This window comes from Aotus nancymaae, unplaced genomic scaffold (assembly GCF_030222135.1).
Source record: "Aotus nancymaae isolate 86718 unplaced genomic scaffold, 86718_ANA_hifiasm-v0.15.2.pri h1tg000008l, whole genome shotgun sequence".
NCBI lineage: Eukaryota > Metazoa > Chordata > Mammalia > Primates > Aotidae > Aotus > Aotus nancymaae.
Window position 1 is genome coordinate 2773646 of NW_026988419.1, and position 19722 is coordinate 2793367.

At 42.0% G+C, this 19722-nt stretch overlaps 1 protein-coding gene and 1 pseudogene across 2 annotated transcripts in view; both read left to right on the forward strand.

Annotated features, from left to right (window-relative positions):
- PDE6D (phosphodiesterase 6D) overlaps nt 1–19722 on the forward strand; it is a 59310-nt gene that overhangs the window by 33729 nt on the left and 5859 nt on the right. For both annotated transcript variants that reach the window (XM_012434138.2, XM_012434139.2), the window contains exon 2: nt 19034–19122. In XM_012434138.2, coding sequence (XP_012289561.1) covers nt 19034–19122 — 89 coding nt within the window. The remainder of the gene's footprint in view (nt 1–19033; nt 19123–19722) is intronic.
- Nucleotides 5904–8087, forward strand: LOC105704739 (histone H3.3A-like; annotated as a pseudogene).

Below are 19722 nucleotides of genomic sequence, written 5' to 3' on the forward strand. Positions count from 1 at the left end.
GCAGTGAAACTAATGTGAAAGAATGCCAGAATATGGATAAGTAAAGGGAAGAGAGGAAATCAAGAGTAGGAAAAACAAAAAAGGTTTGAAGAGATGGTATCACCTATAGGGACAGGTTAGTTATTATAGTGATTGACCCTCTTTGGCTGGAGCAGATGTATTTTGAGGTGAACTGGAGACAACCTGCATAGTTAAGGATGTTGATCAAGGGTGTCTAGACTTGATCCAATGAGGGGAGAAGCATTGAAAGGTTTTGAGTAGGAAGGTGACATGATACAGGTGATATTTGAGAAAAATTAGTCTGGCAGCAATGTGCAGACTGGAGTGGAGTGGAGAGGGAGAGAAAGCAGTTAGGAAGTTCTTGAAGAAGTCCAATAATTTGGAAACATGACAGTGCATCTCAGTGGAAGAAATACCAGGATCTGGTAACTGGAAAGGAAGGTCAGGGAGGTCATGAAAGGCATGTCTAAACACAAAGCCCTCAGGCAATTTTGGCATGAAAGTAATGTGTCCTCCTTCACCAGATTAGAAACCTTGAGAATGAGCTATAAATGACTCCCTGGCTCTTCTATAAACTTCCTGTTTTCCCCAAATGCAGGTTCCTCCAGGCACCAGTCCCTTCTGGTGGTATCAGCTCCTTGCTTTATATTCCACCCAGTTCTCCTCAACACCACTACTGTCCTGTCAGAAAGCCCCTTCCATTATAAACAAAATCCCCTACCTCATGGAGCTCTTCATAGAGCCCTCCTTCCATCTTCCTACCCTCACTGAAACCTGACCCTCCCCCATGGAGGCAGCCTCCTCAGGAACCCTCTGGGGACCAAGCTGCTTCTCCGTCACTTTCTCTGAGGGATGGACTCAGGGGTCAGTCTGCCAGGTGAAAATTTGCATTTCCCTCATGTTTTGCCTAATGCTCTTTTGAGGTGTTTATCTTTTTTTTTAGATGGAATTTCGCTCTTGTTGCCCAGGCTGGAGTGCAATGGCATCTCAGTTCACTACAACCTCCGCCTCCCGGGTTCAAGCAATTCTCCTGCCTCAGCCTCCTGAGTAGCTGGGATTATAGGCATGCGCCAACATGCCCAGCTAATTTTGTATTTTTAGTAGAGACAAGGTTTCTCCATGTTGGTCAGGCTGGTCTTAAACTCCTGACCTCCCAAAGTGCTGGGATTACAGGCCTGAGCCACCATGCCCAGCCTGTTTATCTTTTTCTTGTCGTATATAAGTGCTTATTATATAGTAAAGAGTTTGTCTTTTTGCTCATCATATTATAAATATTTTTCTAGTTTTTCATTTGACTTGCCTTTGTTTACCATGATTTTGAGTTACAAAAGATTTTCCGTTTTTACTTTCTGAACTACTTTTTTTTTCTTTTCTTTTTTTTTAAAGAGACGGGGTTTCTCCATGTTGGTCAGCCTGGTCTCGAACTCCCGACCTCAGATGATCTGCCCGCCCTGGCCTCCCAAAGTGCTGGGATTACAGGCGTGAGCCACTGCACCCGGCAAACTACTTTTTAAATTAAGTTTAATTACTTAGCTAATAACTCTCCTTGTAAAAAATTACAATAGTGCTGGGCACAGTGGCTCATGCCTGTAATTCCAGCATTTTGGGAGGCCATGACAGGAGGATCACTTGAGGCCAAGAATTCAAGATCAGCCTGAGCAACATAGTAATACCTTGTCTCCACACACAAAAAAAATTTTTTAATTACAACCATTTTTTTTCCCCTGAGATGGAGTCTTGCTCTGTTGCCCAGGCTGGAGTGCAGCAGCTCGGCTAACTGCAACCTCCGCCTCCTGGGGTTCAAGCAGTTCTCCTGCCTCAGCTTCCCAAGTAGCTAAGATTACAGGCAACTGCCACCATGCCCAGCCAATTTTTGTATTTTTAGTAGAGATGAGGTTTCAGCATGTTGGTTAGGCTGGTCTCGAACTCCTCACCTCAAGTGATCCACCTGCCTCAGCCTCCCAAAGTGCTGAGATTACAGGCGTGAGCTACTGCACCAGCATTAATTACTTTCATAAGCAATCAGCTTCCCTAGAATTGGGAGCCTGTGACTGAAATCAGAATTGTCATTGGTTTGAGCACTTTGGTGTTTATAGAAGTGCTTAAGACTTAGTTTTTCGGAGTCTTTTACAAATAAGTTGTTATTTCATTACGAAATAAAGCACTGTAATTTAAAAAGTTTATAATAGAGATATGTTTGCCATTTCAGCTGCTGTAACAAAGTGCCAAAGACTGGGTGGCTTATATACAATAGAAACATTTCTCACAGCTCTGGAGGTTGGAAGTCTGAGATCAGGGTACCAGCATGGTCGGGTTTTGGTGAGAGCCTTCTTCCAGGTTGCAGACTACTGTTTTCTTGTATCCCAATGTGGTTCAAAGACAGCAAAAAGCTCTCTAGGGTCCCTTTTGTAGGGCACTGATCCCATTAATGAGGATTTTACCCCCATGACCTCATCACCTCTTAAATCCCCACATCCTAATACCATCATATTGGGGTTTAGGATTTCAATGTATGAATTTGGAGGGGACACAAACATTTAGTTCATTGTAAGAAATAAGGGTCAAGTTTAGTCTTGGGAGGAGAGGATAACAAAGGTGATAGCAGAGCAAGAAGAAGATTATCCTTTTCTTTGCTGTGTAACCTTGGCCAGGGTACTTAGCCAGTCTACTTTATTACCTTTCTCTTAGTCTCATCACATAATGAGAAACTGCCATTCTTTGGAATAAGTTTTGCTGCATGGCATTAATGGCATTCTCATGTGAAAAAGACAAAAGCAGGCTGGGCGTGGTGGCTCACACCTGTAATGCCAGCACTTTGGGAGGCCAGGGCCTCAAGGCAGATCACTTGAGGTCAGGAGTTCAAGACCAGCCTGGCCAACATGGTGAAACCCTGTCTCTACTAAAAATAAAAATAAAAATAAATTAGCCAGGCATGGTGGCGGGCACCTGTAACCCCAGCTACTCAGGAGGCTGAGGCAGGAGAATCACTTGAACTTGGGAGGTGGAGGTTGCAGTTAGCCGAGATCACACCACTGCACTCTAGCCTGGGCGACAGACGGAGACTCCATCTCAAAAAAAAAAAAAAAAAAAATTAGGCCAGGCCTGGTGGCTTATGCCTGTAATCCTAACACTTTGGGAGGCCAAGGCAGGCATATCATGAGGGCAGGAGTTCAAGACCAGCATGGCCAAAATGGTGAAACCCCGTCTCTACTAAAACTACAAACATTAGCTGGGTGTGGTGGCACATGCCTGTAGTCCCAGTTACTCGGGAGGCTGAGGCAGGAGAATCACTTGAACCTGGGAGCAGAGGCTGCAGTGAGCCAAGATCACGCCACTGCACTCCAGTCTAGGCAAGAGAGCAAAACCCCATCTCAAAAAAAAAAAGACAAAAGCCATTTTCTTCTCGCAGCAATGGAAGTGAAGACTATTGAGAGGACGTATTTTAGAGAGATTTTCTTGAGGTGATATGGCTGGCTTTGCTCTGTAGTTGGTACATCTAGGGCAATTGTAGCCAGCCTCTAATAACAATAATTGCTGTCTTCCTTATTCCCATTTTCCTCTGTCATGTTTACCTCCACAGGGATCCTCTAAGTTGGGGAAAGGTTTATTCCTACCTCCTTTATCATCTTGGTCTGAATGTGGCCCTATGGTCATCATAACACTTGATTGGATTCCTGAAAGGCCACTCAACTCTTGTTGTTGCTGATGTTTGAAGCCTTATGAGAGGCTTCAAACAAGAGTGTGCAAGCTGACCAGAGTGCATAGAGATGCATACGTGCATAGTATATTCACTGTGCCTGGATGAGAATGGGTGTAGTAGGAAGGAGTGTAAAACAGAAGGAGGAAAGGGAAAAATCTTTGAGCCACAATGTAAAGAACTTTCAATACTAAGCTAAGAAGTTAGCACTTTCCTCTGAACAGTGAAAACCTATTGAAGATTTTTGAAGAGGAGGTAATGATATGATCCAGTTTGTATTTTAGGACTGGAATGCTAGTCACAGTGTATTAGATTGTAAAAGCCAGACTAGTGGGTTTAAAAAATTTTTTTTGTTATTTAATTTATTTCCATGTAAAAGCTTATCTATGTGAAAACTAGTGGTTTTTTATATTTTTACTTTTTTGAGACGGAGTCTCGCCCTGTCACCCAGGCTAGAATGTAGTGGCATGATCTTGGCTCACTGCAACCTCTGTCTCCTGGGTTCAAGCATTTCTACCTCAGCCTCCCAGGTAGGTGCAATTACAGGCACCTGCCACCATACCCAGCTAATTTTTACATTTTTAGTAGAGATGGGGTTTTACCATGTTGGTCAGGCTGGTCTCAAACTCCTGACCTCAGGTGATCCGCCTGCCCCAGCCTCCCAAAGTGCTGGGATTATAGGCGTGAGCCACCTCACCCAGCTGAAAAAGCATTTTTAACAAAGTCATGAAACCACCCTTTGAGAAACAATGGACTAGAGACTGAAGGAGAAAAAAAAGTTGGGAGGCTGTTGGACCAACAATATAAAAGAGAAAAAATACCTTAGAAAGATAAAAAAAAGAATTCTTTTTTTTTTTTTTTTTTTTGAGACAGAGTCTCACTCTGTCACCAGCCTCAAGACTGGAGTGCAGTGGCACAATGTCGGCTCACTGCAACCTCCGCCTCCCGGGTTCAAGCAATTCTCCTGCCTCAGCCTCCCGAGTAGCTGGGACTACAGGTGCACGCCACTACGCCCAGCTAATTTTTGTATTTTTGGTAGAGATGGGGTTTCACCACGTTGGCCAGGATGGTCTTGATCTCTTGACCTTGTGATCCATCCACCTCGGCCTCCCAAAGTGCTGGGATTACACGCTTGAGCCACCGCGCCCGGCCTTAAAAAAAGAATTCTTGACAGCAAGTGCCAACAGTAGACAACAATCATTGCTTGCTAGTCATTTTCGTCCAAAAAAAATTGAACACAAGGGAGCCTTCATTTAATTTGTTTTCAAGTTAAGGTACTCAAATCTCTCAAATATAATTTCTGCTCTGTGTATGTCTATCTAATAGTATATGTAATACAAGTATAAAAGTAGAATTAGGTCTTACCTCTAAAACAGAAGAGGATGAGCAAAGAGATGAAGATAAGTATATGAGCAGCACAAAAAAACTGCAGCAGGTTTTCTAGAAATTACAAGGTTTTGAGTGAATAAAACTCTAGTCAAACATTAATACAAATAAGCTTTCAGTTTTGTTTTCCTTTTTGAAGATTTTAGAGAAAGAATAAGATAATATATCCTTCTATTTATTTATTTATTTATTATTTATTTTTTTTTTTTGAGACGGAGTTTCGCTCTTGTTACCCAGGCTGGAGTGCAATGGTGCAATCTCGGCTCACCGCAACCTCCGCCACCTGGGTTCAGGCAATTCTCCTGCCTCAGCCTCCTGAGTAGCTGGGATTACAGGCACGCGCCACCATGCCTAGCTAACTTTTTGTATTTTTAGTAGAGATGGGGTTTCACCATGTTGACCAGGATGGTCTCGATCTCCTGACCTCGTGATCCACCCGCCTCGGCCTCCCAAAGTGCTGGGATTACTGGCGTGAGCCACCGCGCCCGGCCTATTTATTTATTTTTAAGATAGAGTCTCATTCTATTGTCCAGACTGGAGTGCAGTGGCATAATCTTGGCTTACTCCAACCTCCACCTCCTGGGTTCAAGCAATTCTCCTGCCTCAGCCTCCTGTGTAGATGGGACTACAGGTACCTGCCACCACACCTAGCTAATTTTGTATTTTCAGTAGAGACAGGATTTTACCATATTGGCTAGTCTGGTCTCAAACTTCTGACCTTGTGATCTGCCTGCTTCAGCCTCCCAAAGTGTTGAGATTACAGGCGTGAGCCATGGAGCCTGGCCAATATATGCTTTTATTAGAGAATTTGAAGTTGTTCATAAAAAGTCACTTCCATAATTTGCCTTTTTCAATCCTGAAGAATTATGGTATAATAATGTCCTACACTTGTGTATATCATGTTTTATAATCTCTAAACCATTTTTGTAGGCATTTCTTATAATCGCAGAATAATTGTAAGGCGTTCATATTATCTGTTGTTTACAAATTAAATCTCAGGCAGGTTAAATGACTGATCTAAGATCACAGCTGCTACATAATAGAACTGGGACTCCAAAACAGATGTTCTGCTCTAAACCAACTGTATTTTCCCCTCTCTCAGCTTTTCCTTCTGGCTATAAACTAGCATGCCCTATGGTTTCCATCTTCCCCTGTAACTCAGATGAATTCCTGAGACTTACATGTAAGCATATCAAATAAATATTTTTAATCAGATTTCCTAGTATTGAAATATTTTCATCTTGGCGATAAAAATTTAGGAATCAGAGCACAAATGATTTTTTTTAAAACCCAACTGGACTGATATAAGTGATTGAATAAAACAAATGGGGAGAAGAGATAAATCTGCAGTGCATAATTCTAAGTAATTCATATAGTTGTTATTTATCCTTCAAGGAAGGATAAATACTTCTCCTTGAAGTATTTTTACTTCAAGGAAGTAAAGCATAATTCCCTACCCCTTAAGTTGTGCCAGGTGTAGTAACTCCCTTCAAAAGAGAACAGTGTGGAAAGGAGAGGAAAAGAGTAACTTCACAATGGAAGAAACTGGAAAAGACTACCCTCAACCAGGTGATGAAGGTTAACATCAATAGTGATCAGTCATGTTGATAGCATGTATCCTTGATGTTGATGTGATAAAAATGACACTACCTCTGTGGTCTTCCTCCCAAAAAAACCATAACTCCAGTCAAATCATAAGGAAAACATCAGACAAATACCAGCTGATGGATACCCTACAAAACAGTTCTCCTCAAAACTATCAAGGTCATCAAAAACAGGAAATATCTGAGACTCTGCCACATCTAAGAGGAGCGTACATCAACATTGGTTCATTAGTTGTGACAAATGTAAGATGTTAATAGAGTAAACTGGGTGTGGGGTAAATGAGAACTCCAGTATTTTGCAACTTTTCTATGAATCCGAAACTATTTTTGGCTGGGTGCAGTGCTCAACCTGTAATCCCAATAGTTTGGGAAGCCAAGGTGGGAGGGTCACTTGAGCCCAGGAAGTTGAGACCAGCCTGGACAACATAGTGAGATCCCATCTCTATAAAAAATGTTTTTAAAAATTTGCCAAATGGGTGTTCGCAGCCGCCGCTGCACCGCCGTAGCTCTCCAACGCCAGTTCTGCCTCTCACTCGCCGAGCTCCAGCCGAAGGAGAAGGGGGGAAAGTAAGGAGGTCTCTATACCATGGCTCGTGCAAGGCAGACTGCCCGCAAATCTACCGGTAGTAAAGCACCCAGGAAGCAACTGGCTACAAAAGCTGCTTGCAAGAGTGCACCCTCTACTGGAGGGGTGAAGAAACCTCATCGTTACAGGCCTGGTACTGTGGCACTCCGTGAAATTAGACGTTATCAGAAGTCCACCGAACTTCTGATTCGCAAATTTCCCTTCCAGCGTCTGGTGCGAGAAATTGCTCAGGACTTTAAAACAGATCTGTGCTTCCAGAGCGCAGCTATTGGTGCTTTGCAGGAGGCAAGTGAGGCCTATCTATCTGGTTGGCCTTTTTGAAGAGACCAACCTTTGTGCTATCCATGCCAGACGTGTAACAATTATGCCAAAAGACATCCAGCTAGCATGCCGCATACATGGAGAGCATGCTTAAGAATCCACTATGATGGGAAACACTTCATTCTCAAAAAAAAAAAAAATTCTCTTCTTCCTGTTATTGGTAGTTCTGAACGTTAGATAATTTTTTTTCCATGGGGTCAAAGGGTACCTAAGTATATGACTGTGAGTGGAAAAATAGGGGACAGAAATCAGGTATTGGTAGTTTTTCCATTTTCATTAGTGTGTGAATTTTTAATATAAATGCGGAGACGTAAAGCATTAATGCAAGTTAAAATGTTTCAGTGAACAAGTTTCAGCGGTTCAACTTTATAATAATTATAAATAAACCTGTTAAATTTTTCTGGAAAAAAAAAATTTGCCAAATGAAGTAGTAAGTGCCTGTAGTTCTAGCTACTCAGAAGGCTGAAGTAGGAGGATCAATTGAGCCTGGAAGGTCAAGCCTGCAGTGAGCAGTGATTTCAACACTGCACTCCAGCCTGGGCAATGAAGACCTTGTCTCAAAAAAAAAAAAAAAAAAAAGCTATTCTAAAATAAAAGCTTTTTTTTTTTTTTTAAGTTATATAGCTGGGCACAATGGCTCACACCAGTAATCCCAGCACTTTGGGAGGCTGAGGCGGGTGGATCTCCTGAGGTCAGGAGTTCGAGACCAGCCTAGCCAACATAGTGAAACCCCGTCTCTACTAAAAATACAAAAAATTAGCTGGGCATGGTGGCGGGCACCTGTAATCCCAGCTACTTGGGAGGCTGAGGCAGGAGAATCGCTTGAACCTGGGAGGCAGAGGTTGCAGTGAGCTAAGATCATACCATTGCACTCCAGCCTTTGCAACAAGAGCAAAAATCCAACTCAAAAAAAGAGTTATATTTTAAGTAGAATAATTCTTGGTGAATTGTTATGAATTGAAATGTTTTAGATTTTTCCATCCCTAAATTGGTAATGAGGATTTGGGGTAATATCATTAGAGGATTATCTCAGTATGATTAAGAAGTGTCCAGCTTGTGTATGAACTGTTTTGAAGAAGATGAGTAAGTAAGTTCTTTTGTTCTAACTAAAGGGAACCCATAAAATTATCAGAATAATGTCCAAATATAAGGTAACCCTGAATATAATGCAATCTCTTCTTTTTCCAGTGAAAAAACATTTTTTAAAAGTGATATGAGGCCAGGCATGGTGACTCACTCCTGTAATCTCAGCTCTTTGGAAAGCCAAGGTAGGCAGATCACTTGAGCTCAGGAGTTTGAGACCAGCCTGGTCAACACAGTGAAACCCCATCTCTACTAAAAAAAAAAAAAAATTATTAGATGGGCATGGTGGTGCACACCTGTAATCCCAGCTATTTGGGAGACTGAGGCAGTAGAATCACTTGAACCCAGGAGGCAGAGGATGCAGTGAGCTAAGATCACACTCCAGCCTGGGCAACAGAGCAAGTGAGTAAGACAGAGTGAGACTCTGTCTAAACAAAAAAAATTGTGATGTGGATGAAATAGACATATATTTTCACATATATTAACTAAGACCATAAATTTTATCAAATAATAAATGAATTTAAAAATATTATCCCCCTCTATACCACCTGTCATTTTATACGAAACATATTGCCCAAATTTTTTAGATGCAACTTTGACATTAATACATGTCACATTGTAGGTTGTACTAGTTTGTTTTAATGATGCTGATAAAGTCATACCTGAAACTGGGGGGAAAAAAAGGTTTGATTGGACTTACAGTTTCACATGGCTGGGGAGGCCAAACCATATCATAGGTTGTCAGTAAACATGTATTGAATGAATAAAAGAGTGAATGATAGTTTGATATCAGATATATGGAGGCCCCTGGGTTAGTCTGTGAGAATCCACTTAAAGTCTTTTTTTTTCCTTATTTCTAAATTTTTTATTTTTTATTTATTTATTTTTTTTGAGACAGAGTCTTGCTCTGTCACCAGGTGCTAGGCTGGAGTGCAGTGGCTCAATCTCAGCTCACTGCAACCTCCGCCTCCCAGGTTCAAGCAATTCTTTTGCCTCAGCCTCCTGAGTAGCTGGGACTACAGGTGCATGCCACCACACCCAGCTAATTTTAGTATTTTTTTTTAGTAGAGATGGGGTTTCACCATGTTTGCCAGGATGATCTCGATCTCTTGACCTTGTGATCCGCCTGCCTTGGCCTCCCAAAGTGCTGGGATTACAAGCATGAGCCACCGCGCCCGGCCTATTTCTAAATTTTTTAATTTCCTATTGTATATTTTAAAATACCCACTTGACATCCCAGAAAGTCTTTGACTAGGAAAGTAATATACCAAAGATGAAGTGGAATTTAGCCTCTCCTCAGAAGAGATAGAGATATCACAAATTGTCTGTCCAGGGGAGGATAACCAAGTGTTGGCATGGAGGCAGAGAAGGAGCCCCAACTGAGAAGTTAAGCACATGTGCATTCAGAAACCACTGTGGACTAGTGTTCCCAAGAACCTCTCAGAGGAGGTGCCACTGACACCAGGGCCTGAGGGTGTGAAGAATAAGGTCAAGAGTACTCAGGCTGTCTGGCACAGGGGAGAAGAGAAAAAGGTAAGTGGTTTTTGTGCCTAGGGCATAGTGATTGACAGGCCTTGTAGACCATGGAAAGAACTCGATTTTTTTAAGTGCAGAGGAAAGCCAGGAATTGACACCTAACTTGTAGTTTTAAAAGACCCCTTCCTTCTGTGAAGAAAATGGAGAAGAAGGCAAGAATGAAGGAAGGAAAATCAGTCAGAATGCTAGATGGGAGATGATAATGAATTAATTCTCATTGATAATAATAATAGCTAACACATGTATTACTAATGCCAAGGACTGTCCTAAACACATTTCACGAACCAGCTCATTTTAAGTATGCTCTTTGATTAACACCCTCTTTCATTCTTAAAAGTATCATAGTTTGGATGATAAATTACATGAAACTATGAACCAGCCAATTAATATTTTCAGAGGGGCTTAACACTTCAATGTTTAGTCTTCCTTCTCTGCTCATCAATTTCAAACTGTCTTATGAAACTCACTAACCCAGACAGCTATATAATATTAAAGTAGGAAGAAAATTGTGTGGGATCTCATCTTCAAATTTTCTGAGACTCCTCTTTGTTGCCTTCTGTCCTGGCTCTCTCTCTTGGTTCTGAGTTGTATGTGGGCCTTTCTGTTTGTGTGTTTTTCTCTGTCTTTTTTCCCCTTCACTCCCTCCCTGTGTCTCTCCCTCTGTGTGTGTCCCCCGTGTTTCTTTTCTCTTTCCCCTTTTTGTCTTCCTATTCCCTCTCACTCTCTATTCTCTTACCCTGATTTCTCTTTCTTCCTTCTTCAACTGGCAAGTGAGGTACTGGCATGTACTGTGGATCTGTTTATTATATAAAAATTGATGTTGACCATTTCCATTTAAAACTAATTAAGACTCTCAGAACCAGTGTACTTATTTCAAAATACTCCTAGATGACTGTTACAAACTAGTTTAACAGGGGTGTCCAATCTTTTGGCTTCCGTGGGCCACATTGGAAGAAGAATTATCTTGGGCCACACATAAAAACACTAATGGGCCAGGCACAGTGGCTCATACCTGTAATCCCAGCCCTTTGGGAGGCCAAGTCAGGTGGATTGCTTGAGGTCAGGAGTTCAAGACCAGCCTGGCCAACATGATGAAACCCCATCTCTACTAAAAATACAAAAAATTAGCTGGGCATAGGTGCAGGTGCCTGTAATCCCACCTACTTAGGGGGCTGAGGCAGGAGAATCACTTGAACCTGGGAGGTGGAGGTTCCAGTGAGCTGAGATTTCACCACTGCATTCCAGCCTGGGCAACACAGCAAGACTCTGTCTCAAAATAAAAATAAAAAAATAAAATACACTGACGATAGCTGATGAACTGAAAAAAAAAAAAGTTTTAAGAAAGTTTACAAATTTGTGTTGAACCACATGCAACCCAGAGGCCGTGGGTTGGACAAGCTTGGTTCAGATCCTTTTATTATCCTGTTTTCTACTTTTACATCTCTCAAGGAAATTTGCCTAGTGCCCCATTCATCTAACTGGTTTCTTCTGATCCCCAATCCTTCCCTTCCTGTTCTACCACTTATCTCCCTCACTGCCTTCTACACCTCAAGTCTGCCCCCAGCTTCTGCACTGGACTGCATCTAAATCACACCAGGTCACAACTATTCTGTAAGACAAGGATTTGTGTAACCTCTCTTGAGCCAAGTGTCACCCATTCTTCCATAATATTCATGGAATATTTACTTCCTTTTTACCTTTCCTAAAACTTAATACTTTGCAAACTCTTGGTTTTGTTCTGAAGCTTATTTTTAAGATAATCTTACTTTTACATATAAGAGTACTTCTTTATGTTTGCCTTGTTGCAAATTAGAGGGTACCAGGGCCCACTCCCATCTAAGCAGGAGGCTTCCCATAGGAAAGGGGTGTTCCTCTGTGCTCATCCTTCATATAAATCACCAGAGAGCTTTTAAATGAACAAAGACCTGGCTGACCCAGAGGGTAGAATTTATAAATAGCACTCCAGCCCCTCCTTTAAAGCCTGTCCACCTAATCTTCCTCTCAAGATTGGAAGTGACTTGACCTTTGAGTCTTAAAACACAGGCTCTTTTTCTCTGAAAAATCTCGTTAGCAATACGCTGTTAAAACAATATTTTTAGCCAAATGATGACCAATCATCACCACTTGCCTTTCATTTCTAGCATTTTTAGCCAAATGTTTCCTCTTTTTTTTTTTTTTTTTTTTGGCTCCTCAGAAGACAACTTGAAGTTTCCTCTTTTGAGGACCAACTTTTCTCATTGTTATTATTTTAAGACACCTACCTTAATAACTTTTATTTCTCTTTACTAATAGACTGTTGTGGATTTGCATTTTATAAAGCTGCATTTCTTTTTCTTTTCTTTTTTTTTGAGACAGAGTTTCGCTCTTGTTACCCAGGCTGGAGTGCAATGGCGCGATCTCGGCTCACCGCAACCTCCACCTCCTGGGTTCAGGCAATTCTCCTGCCTCAGCCTCCCGAGTAGCTGGGATTACAGGCACGCGCCACCATGCCCAGCTAATTTTTTGTATTTTTAGTAGAGACGGGGTTTCACCATGTTGACCAGGATGGTCTCGATCTCTTGACCTCGTGATCCACCTGCCTCGGCCTCCCAAAGTGCTGGGATTACAGGCGTGAGCCACCGCGCCCGGCAAAGCTGCATTTCTACCATAAACAAAGAGCTTCCTTTTCACCCCTAAAATTACAGAACTTGGGGGGCCTTCAGTAGCCTCAATCCCAACCTCCTTCAATGGAGCTCTCTTTGTATTTCTCTAATGCTATATTGAGGATAAAATCTTACAAAATGTGTTAAGGATTAAAATGTGCAAGGATTATAAAACTAAGCACATGATATAGATACTGGTAGATAATTTTCCAGATTAGGGCATAGGTAGGAAGTGCATAGTTATTGAACTGGCCAAACATATAAATATATTTTATAAAATATATTTTTATATAATTCCCAAAAAGATAAGCAATTAGGGCCAGGTGCGGTGGCTCACACCTGTAATCCCAGCACTTCAGGAGGCCGAGGCGGGCGGATCACCTGAGGTCAGGAGCTTGAGACCAGTCTCACCAACATGGAGAAACCCCATCTCTACAAAAAATACAAAATTAGCTGGGCATGGTGGCACATGCCTGTAATCCCAGCTACTCAGGAGGCTGAGGCAGGAGAATTTCGAACCTGGGAGGTGGAGGTTGCAGTGAGCCGAGATCACACCATTGCACTTCAGCCTGGGTAACAAAAGCGAAACTCAGTCTCAAAAAAAAAAAAAAGATAAGCAATTAAGTCCTTAACCTGCCTCTTTATAGAGAAAAGACACTCACGTTGTAGAAATCACCTATGTATTTTTAGCTACTTCTCTCCCTTGAAATAGGGGGAGCTTAAATTCACTCTTCACTAAATACCAGATAGAAGACTAATTTAAAATGTTTTTCTTTTTATCATTTAATGTATAAATTGAAGAGTAAGTCCTGGCCCCAGGCTTTCCTTTTCTGACCTCTGCCAGTCACAGTAGTGCTTTTTCTGGAAAATCAGTCTGTTCCAGCTACAGCTTTGTGCAGGGGCCCTCTCTCCAGGACTTTTCTAGTTTACTAGAATGTCTACCTGCCTGTGAGCCTGGAACTGTAGAAGTCATTTTAGTTTTGTTTAGTTTTATTGTTTAATTTAAGAAAGTCTGATGTCTGTGTTGCCGTATTGGGTACATAGGACACTGCTGTGAAAGAATCAAAAGCTTGTTCAGAGCAGGTCGAATGAGGACTGTGTCTTCAGAAAACCTTGGGCTTAGCTGCCTAGGACAGTTTAGATCTGAGCTCAGAGGGGATTGGTAGAGCAGTAGTATCTGTTGTTTTCCTTCTGCAGTTGGAAAGCTTTCTCTTAATTTATAGAGACCCTGGGATGGGTGAGCATATTTGTAGTAATTATAATTGTGAGACATGACCTAAGCAAGCATATGAACATGCTTTTGAATTTAGTTGTTTTTTTTTTTAAAAAAAAATGGAGTTTGAAAATATGAACCAGAGGAAGGCAGATCACATGGGTGGAGAGGAGCAGCACTGTCTGGAGATGTAATGAGCATAGAAGAAGAGCTTTTTAGGAATTGCACACCCTGAGAGGGGAGTAACACAACCATTGTGACCTGAAAGTGATGGTACATTCATGCAGGGGTGCCCACAAGCAGGATGAGTGCACAGAATGCTCAACTCCTCATCACGTTGCAGGCACTCTGCTGAACAACACTTGGTTATCTTTTGAGACTTTTCTTGTGTAGCAGCAAAACCAGAGGGTAAAATGTAGTGCCATTACACACATGATGATTCCAGTCAGCTGTGTTGTTTAGAGTTCTCCACTGCAAGCTATTCAAAAATGGGAAGGGATATCAGGTTTTCAGAACTGCCTGCAAGTTGAAGGACAGGGCCTGCAACAAAGACCACACAGTAGGAAAGGGCAGGTTGGCATACCCCTGCTACCCCTACCCTGAAGAATTGCCAACTCCTCCACAAGACCTTGTGTAATTATAGCTTCAGGACCCCAGAACTGGGCAGCAAATGTCCAAGGCTAGGCCTTCTTGTGCTCATCCCAATTATACCAGGCCTGGGAAAAAAGGATCTGGCCTTTCTAGCTGCTGTAGTACAGAGTGGTCACTGCCTTCCACAAGGAAGCGAGGATATAGAGTTTTGAGAAGAGAGTTTGATTACAAGGTAACAAACAAAAAGAAAAAGAAAAAAAGTGTGGCCAGGTGTGGTGGCTGATGCCTATAACCCTGGTACTTTGGGAGGCCGAGGCAGGTGAATCACAAGGTTAGGAGTTTGAGACCAGCCTGGCCAACATGGTGAAACACCGTCTCTACTAAAAATACAAAAAATTAGCTGGGTGTAGTGGTGGGCGCCTGTAATCCCAGCTACTTGGGAGGCTGAGGCACGAGAATCGTTTGTACCCGGGCGGTGGAGGTCGCAGTGAACCAAGATCGCACCACTGCACTCCAGCCAAGGCCACAGAGTGAGACTCCATCTCGAAAGAAAAGAAAAGAAACAAAACACATGTAAAGTATATCTATATTATATATATTTATCTGAAGCTCAGTCTGTTTGCAAATATTAACCATCTTTTGCAGACTTAGCCTCTGTGCTTGCATAATATTAATTTTCTTTTCCTTTAATGGTTTGTCCATTTTTTTGAAACAAAACAAAAAGCCTTAGGATCCTCTTCTTAAATTTAGTCTTTATTTTTATTAAGTTGTATATGTTCATCATTTAAAGAATCACAGTCTACCTAGTTTCTAATGAGGAGCACCACTCCCTGTACCACCCCTATTTTCTACTCCCCAGAAAAAACTTTTCAATTCTTTTTAGCTTATTTGGTATTTATCTTGATATTTCTAAAAAGCACATTGTGGCTATGTCTTAATGATTTCATTTTAGCATTATTTATCCACTTTCCACCGTGGAAAATGACAGTTTTGTTGTTTCTCAACATTTCGTGCCTGACTATCCATACATACTCTTGTTCCCTCATCCTCCCAGGTAATTATACTGGGCCTTAGCATGTACTTTCATTGTTATGACTGCATCAGCACTACTTGCAATGAAGCCATGTGTTAAACTATGACTACTTTTTTCTTCCAGTACTACTTTTGATTTTTCCTTGATGTCAATAATTGGATTTTTGTCATTTGCTTAGGTTTTCTGTGCTTCTCATCAATTTGACCCCAAAATCTCCCCCTAATTGTATAAATCTCCCTTCCATACACAATAGGTATTCTATGAATTTCATCTTTTTAAAAGAAAATCTCAGCTGGGCACGGTGGCTCATGCCTGTAATCCCAGCACTTTGGGAGGCTGAGGCAGGTGGATCACCTGAGGTCAGAAGTTCAAGACTAGCCTGGCCAACATGGTGAAATCCTGTCTCTACTAAAAATGTAAAAAAATTAGCCAGGCGTGGTGGTGGGCACCTGTAATCCCAGCTACTTCGGAGGCTGAGGCAGGAGAATCGCTTGAACCCAGAGGTGGAGGTTGCAGTGAGCTGAGACCACGCCATTGAACTCCAGCCTGGGCAACAAGAACGAAACTCCATCTCAAAAAAGAAAAAAGGAAAATCTCTTCCTGAGCTTTCTGACCTGCTGTAGCCTGGACCCTGGACTAGTCACTCTGCAGACCTGCTGAAGAGCTACTGTCTTGGGATCTTCCTTCATTGTCACTCAGGGGACACCCTTTAGCTGTTTGTTGCTTCCTACATGCCATGTCTTCCCCTTCCTTGGTTTTCTCTGTCATTTTGGTGAAGCCATGTTATTCTTAGTTTCTTGAGAAAGTAAATATTTTTTAGTTTGCTTTAGGAATTGTTTTTCTGAGATTTTTTGTTTTTTGTTTTTGCGCTGGAGTCTTGCTCTGTCGCCCAGGCTGGAGTGCAGTGCTGCAATTTTGGCTCACTGCAACCTTCGCCTCCCGGGTTCAAGCGATTTTCCTGCCTCAGCCTCCCAAAGAGTAGCTGACACTATAGGCATATGCCACCACACCCAGCTAAATTTTTTTGGATTTTTACTAGAGACAGGGTTTCACTGTGTTAGCCAGGATGGTCTCGATCTCCTGACCTCGTGTTCCATGTGCCTCGGCTCCCAGAGTGCTGGGATTACAGGCGTGAGCCACTGCGCCTGCCTCCCTGAGAATTTTAAAGGCCCTACTCAGTTGTCTCCTATCTTCCAGGGTTCCTACTGAAAAGTCTGATTCATTCTGATTTTTTTTCCCATTATGACTTGACCCTTTGTATAATGACTTGTTTTCCCTCTGGAAGCTTTCCATTTTTTTTTTTTTTTCTTTTTGAGACGAAGTTTCACTCTTGTTTGTTGCCCAGGCTAGAGTGCAATGGCACGATCTTGGCTCGCTGCAACCTCCACCTCCTGGGTTCAAGCAACTCTCCTGCCTCAGCCTCCCGACTAGCTGGGATTACAGGCGCCTGCCACCACGCCCAGCTAATTGTGTGTGTGTGTTTTTGGTAAAGGCAGGATTTCTCCATGTTGGCCAGGCTGGTCTCAAACTCCTGACCTCAGGTGATCCACCCGCTTCGGCCTCCCAAAGTGCTGGGATTACAGGTGTAAGCCACCGCACCCAGCCAGCTTTTGCTTTTCTTTGTCTTTAATGTTCTGTAAATCCACTATGATGTGACTTGGGTATTCGCTAGACACTTTCTTTTTTTTTTTTTTTTTTAAAGAAAGGGAAGGGAGTGGAGGGCTAGACACTTTCAATCTAGGAAATTTTCTTGAATTAATTTATTGATGCCATCCTCCCCTCAGTTTTCTCTGTTCTGCCTTTCTAGAACTTCTGTTAGTTAGACATTGGAACTCTTGGACTATTCTCCAGTTTTTGTGCCTTTACTTTCTTTTTGAGACAGAGTCTCCCTCTGTTGCCTAGGCTGGAGTGCAGTGACATCATCTCGGTTCACTGCAGCATTGATTTTTGTGGGCTCAAGCAGTCCTCTCACCTCAGCCTCCAGAGTAGCTGGGATCATAGGCATGCACCACCATGACTAGTTAATTTTGTATTTTTGTAGAGATGAGGTTTCACCATGGTTCAGCTAATCTCAAACTCCCAAGCTCAAGGAATCCACCCGCCTCAGCCTCCCAAAGTACTGGAATTACAGACATGAACCACCACGCTCAGCCTGCTCTCCTATTTTCTATCCTTGCCTTTTTTGTTCTGAAAGGTTTCTTCAGTTATGTCTTTGTGTTGAGTTGTTTGGTTCTGCTATCAAAATATATGTGTTTCTAGAGTTCTGTTCATTTTAAAATTGGTATTATTGACTCATTTAATGTATCAAACAATACAGAAACTAGAAAATATAAATACTTAAGTTAGAAGGCATTTTCTGACAGAGAACATCAGTTGACCTGCTTCATAAGTTGTAACCTCAAGCCAGAGAAATTCACCTAAAATATACACAATTTTATTGTATCGATTTTTAGTGTCTGTAGAGGTTATGTCATATCTCTCTCTTTTTAATGCTCCTTTTTACAACTTTATGTCTTTATCTGTAAGCCTCTTTTGTTCTTTCATAATAAATGCTTTCTTTAATTTCTGGCGATACTTGGTTATCTTCTCCTATTTAGAAACAGGGCACTCGGAAGCTGAGGCAGATGGATCACGTGAGGTCAGGAGTTCGAGACCAGCTTGGCCAACATGGTGAAACCCCATCTCTATTAAAAATACAAAAAGTAGCTGGGCATGATGGCGTGCTCCTGTAATTCCAGTTACTCGGGAGACTGAGACACGAGAATTGCTTGAACTCAGGAGACAAAGGTTCTAGTGAGCTAAGATTGCACCACTGCACTCCAGCCTGTGTGACAGAGTGAGACTCTGTCTCAAAAAAATATATAAAAGGGGGCTCTAAAAAGCGAGTTGAGAGTTGTGCTTGTGGGTGAAGTTTATGGACTGTGGCCTTCACTATGGAGTGATCTTTATGAGTTGTTTCTTTGGGATACATCTGATATTGTTTCTTTAGGCATTTTATCTTGGTTGGTCAGATCCTGTTGGTAAATTTTAAATTTTGCACTGTTCATTTTTAATTCAGTTTTAAATTTTGCACTGTTCATTTTCTGTCACTTTCTTGCAGTTTCCAGGTGTGTGCAGTCAGGATTCTTATAGATAAAAATATCTTCTCTAGGTCTCTGCTTCTTCCTTTAGATGTCTTTTTGACTCTCCTACACATTCTGATCTGCTTCCATGGCAATGAGCAGTTTTGACAGACTTTTTAAAAAGTAAACAAGAATTGGTGGAAGCAACCATGAGACACCTAGAGTACAAAGTGGGAGTCACTTTCAGTGCCTTATTTTTCCTTAGTCATATTTGATCAGAAATTGGATGAACCTTCGGGATGCTGAAACAGGGAAGATACTCTGGCAAGGAACAGAAGACCTGTCTGTTCCTGGTGTGGAGCATGAAGGTACTTTCCAACCCTTTGTCTACACGGGGCTGTCACCAATGCCAGACTAGGGCCTGGGCATCAGAGAGCTAAATTAACACATACCTAATAGGCTGGTGAGCCCCTCAAGACACAGCATGTTAATCCATGTGTTGTTGACAGTTTCAGTTACTTTCTTTTTTTGTTTTGTTTTGTTTTTGAGACACAGTCTCACTCTATCGCCTAGGCTGGAGTGCAGTCACGCGATCTTGGCTCACTGCAACCTCTGCTTTCCGGGTTCAAGCAATTCTCCTGCTTCAGCCTCCCAAGTAGCTGGGATTACAGGCGCACGCCACCAAGCCCAGCTAATTTTTGTATTTTTAGTAGAGACGGGGTTTCTCCATGTTGGCCATCCTTGTCTCGAACTCCCGACCTCAAGTGATCTGCCCACCTCAGCCTCCCAAAGTGCTGGGATTACAGGCGTGACCCACCACGCCCATCCCAGTTACTTTCTTAACGTTTCTTTCTCCCACTTCCCAAAACTCATTTTGTGCTGAAATTTTACCATTAGAACATATCCAGAGATATAAACTAAGATCTCAACTTTTTTCTCTAAAAGAAAATTTTTCATTTTTATCTCTC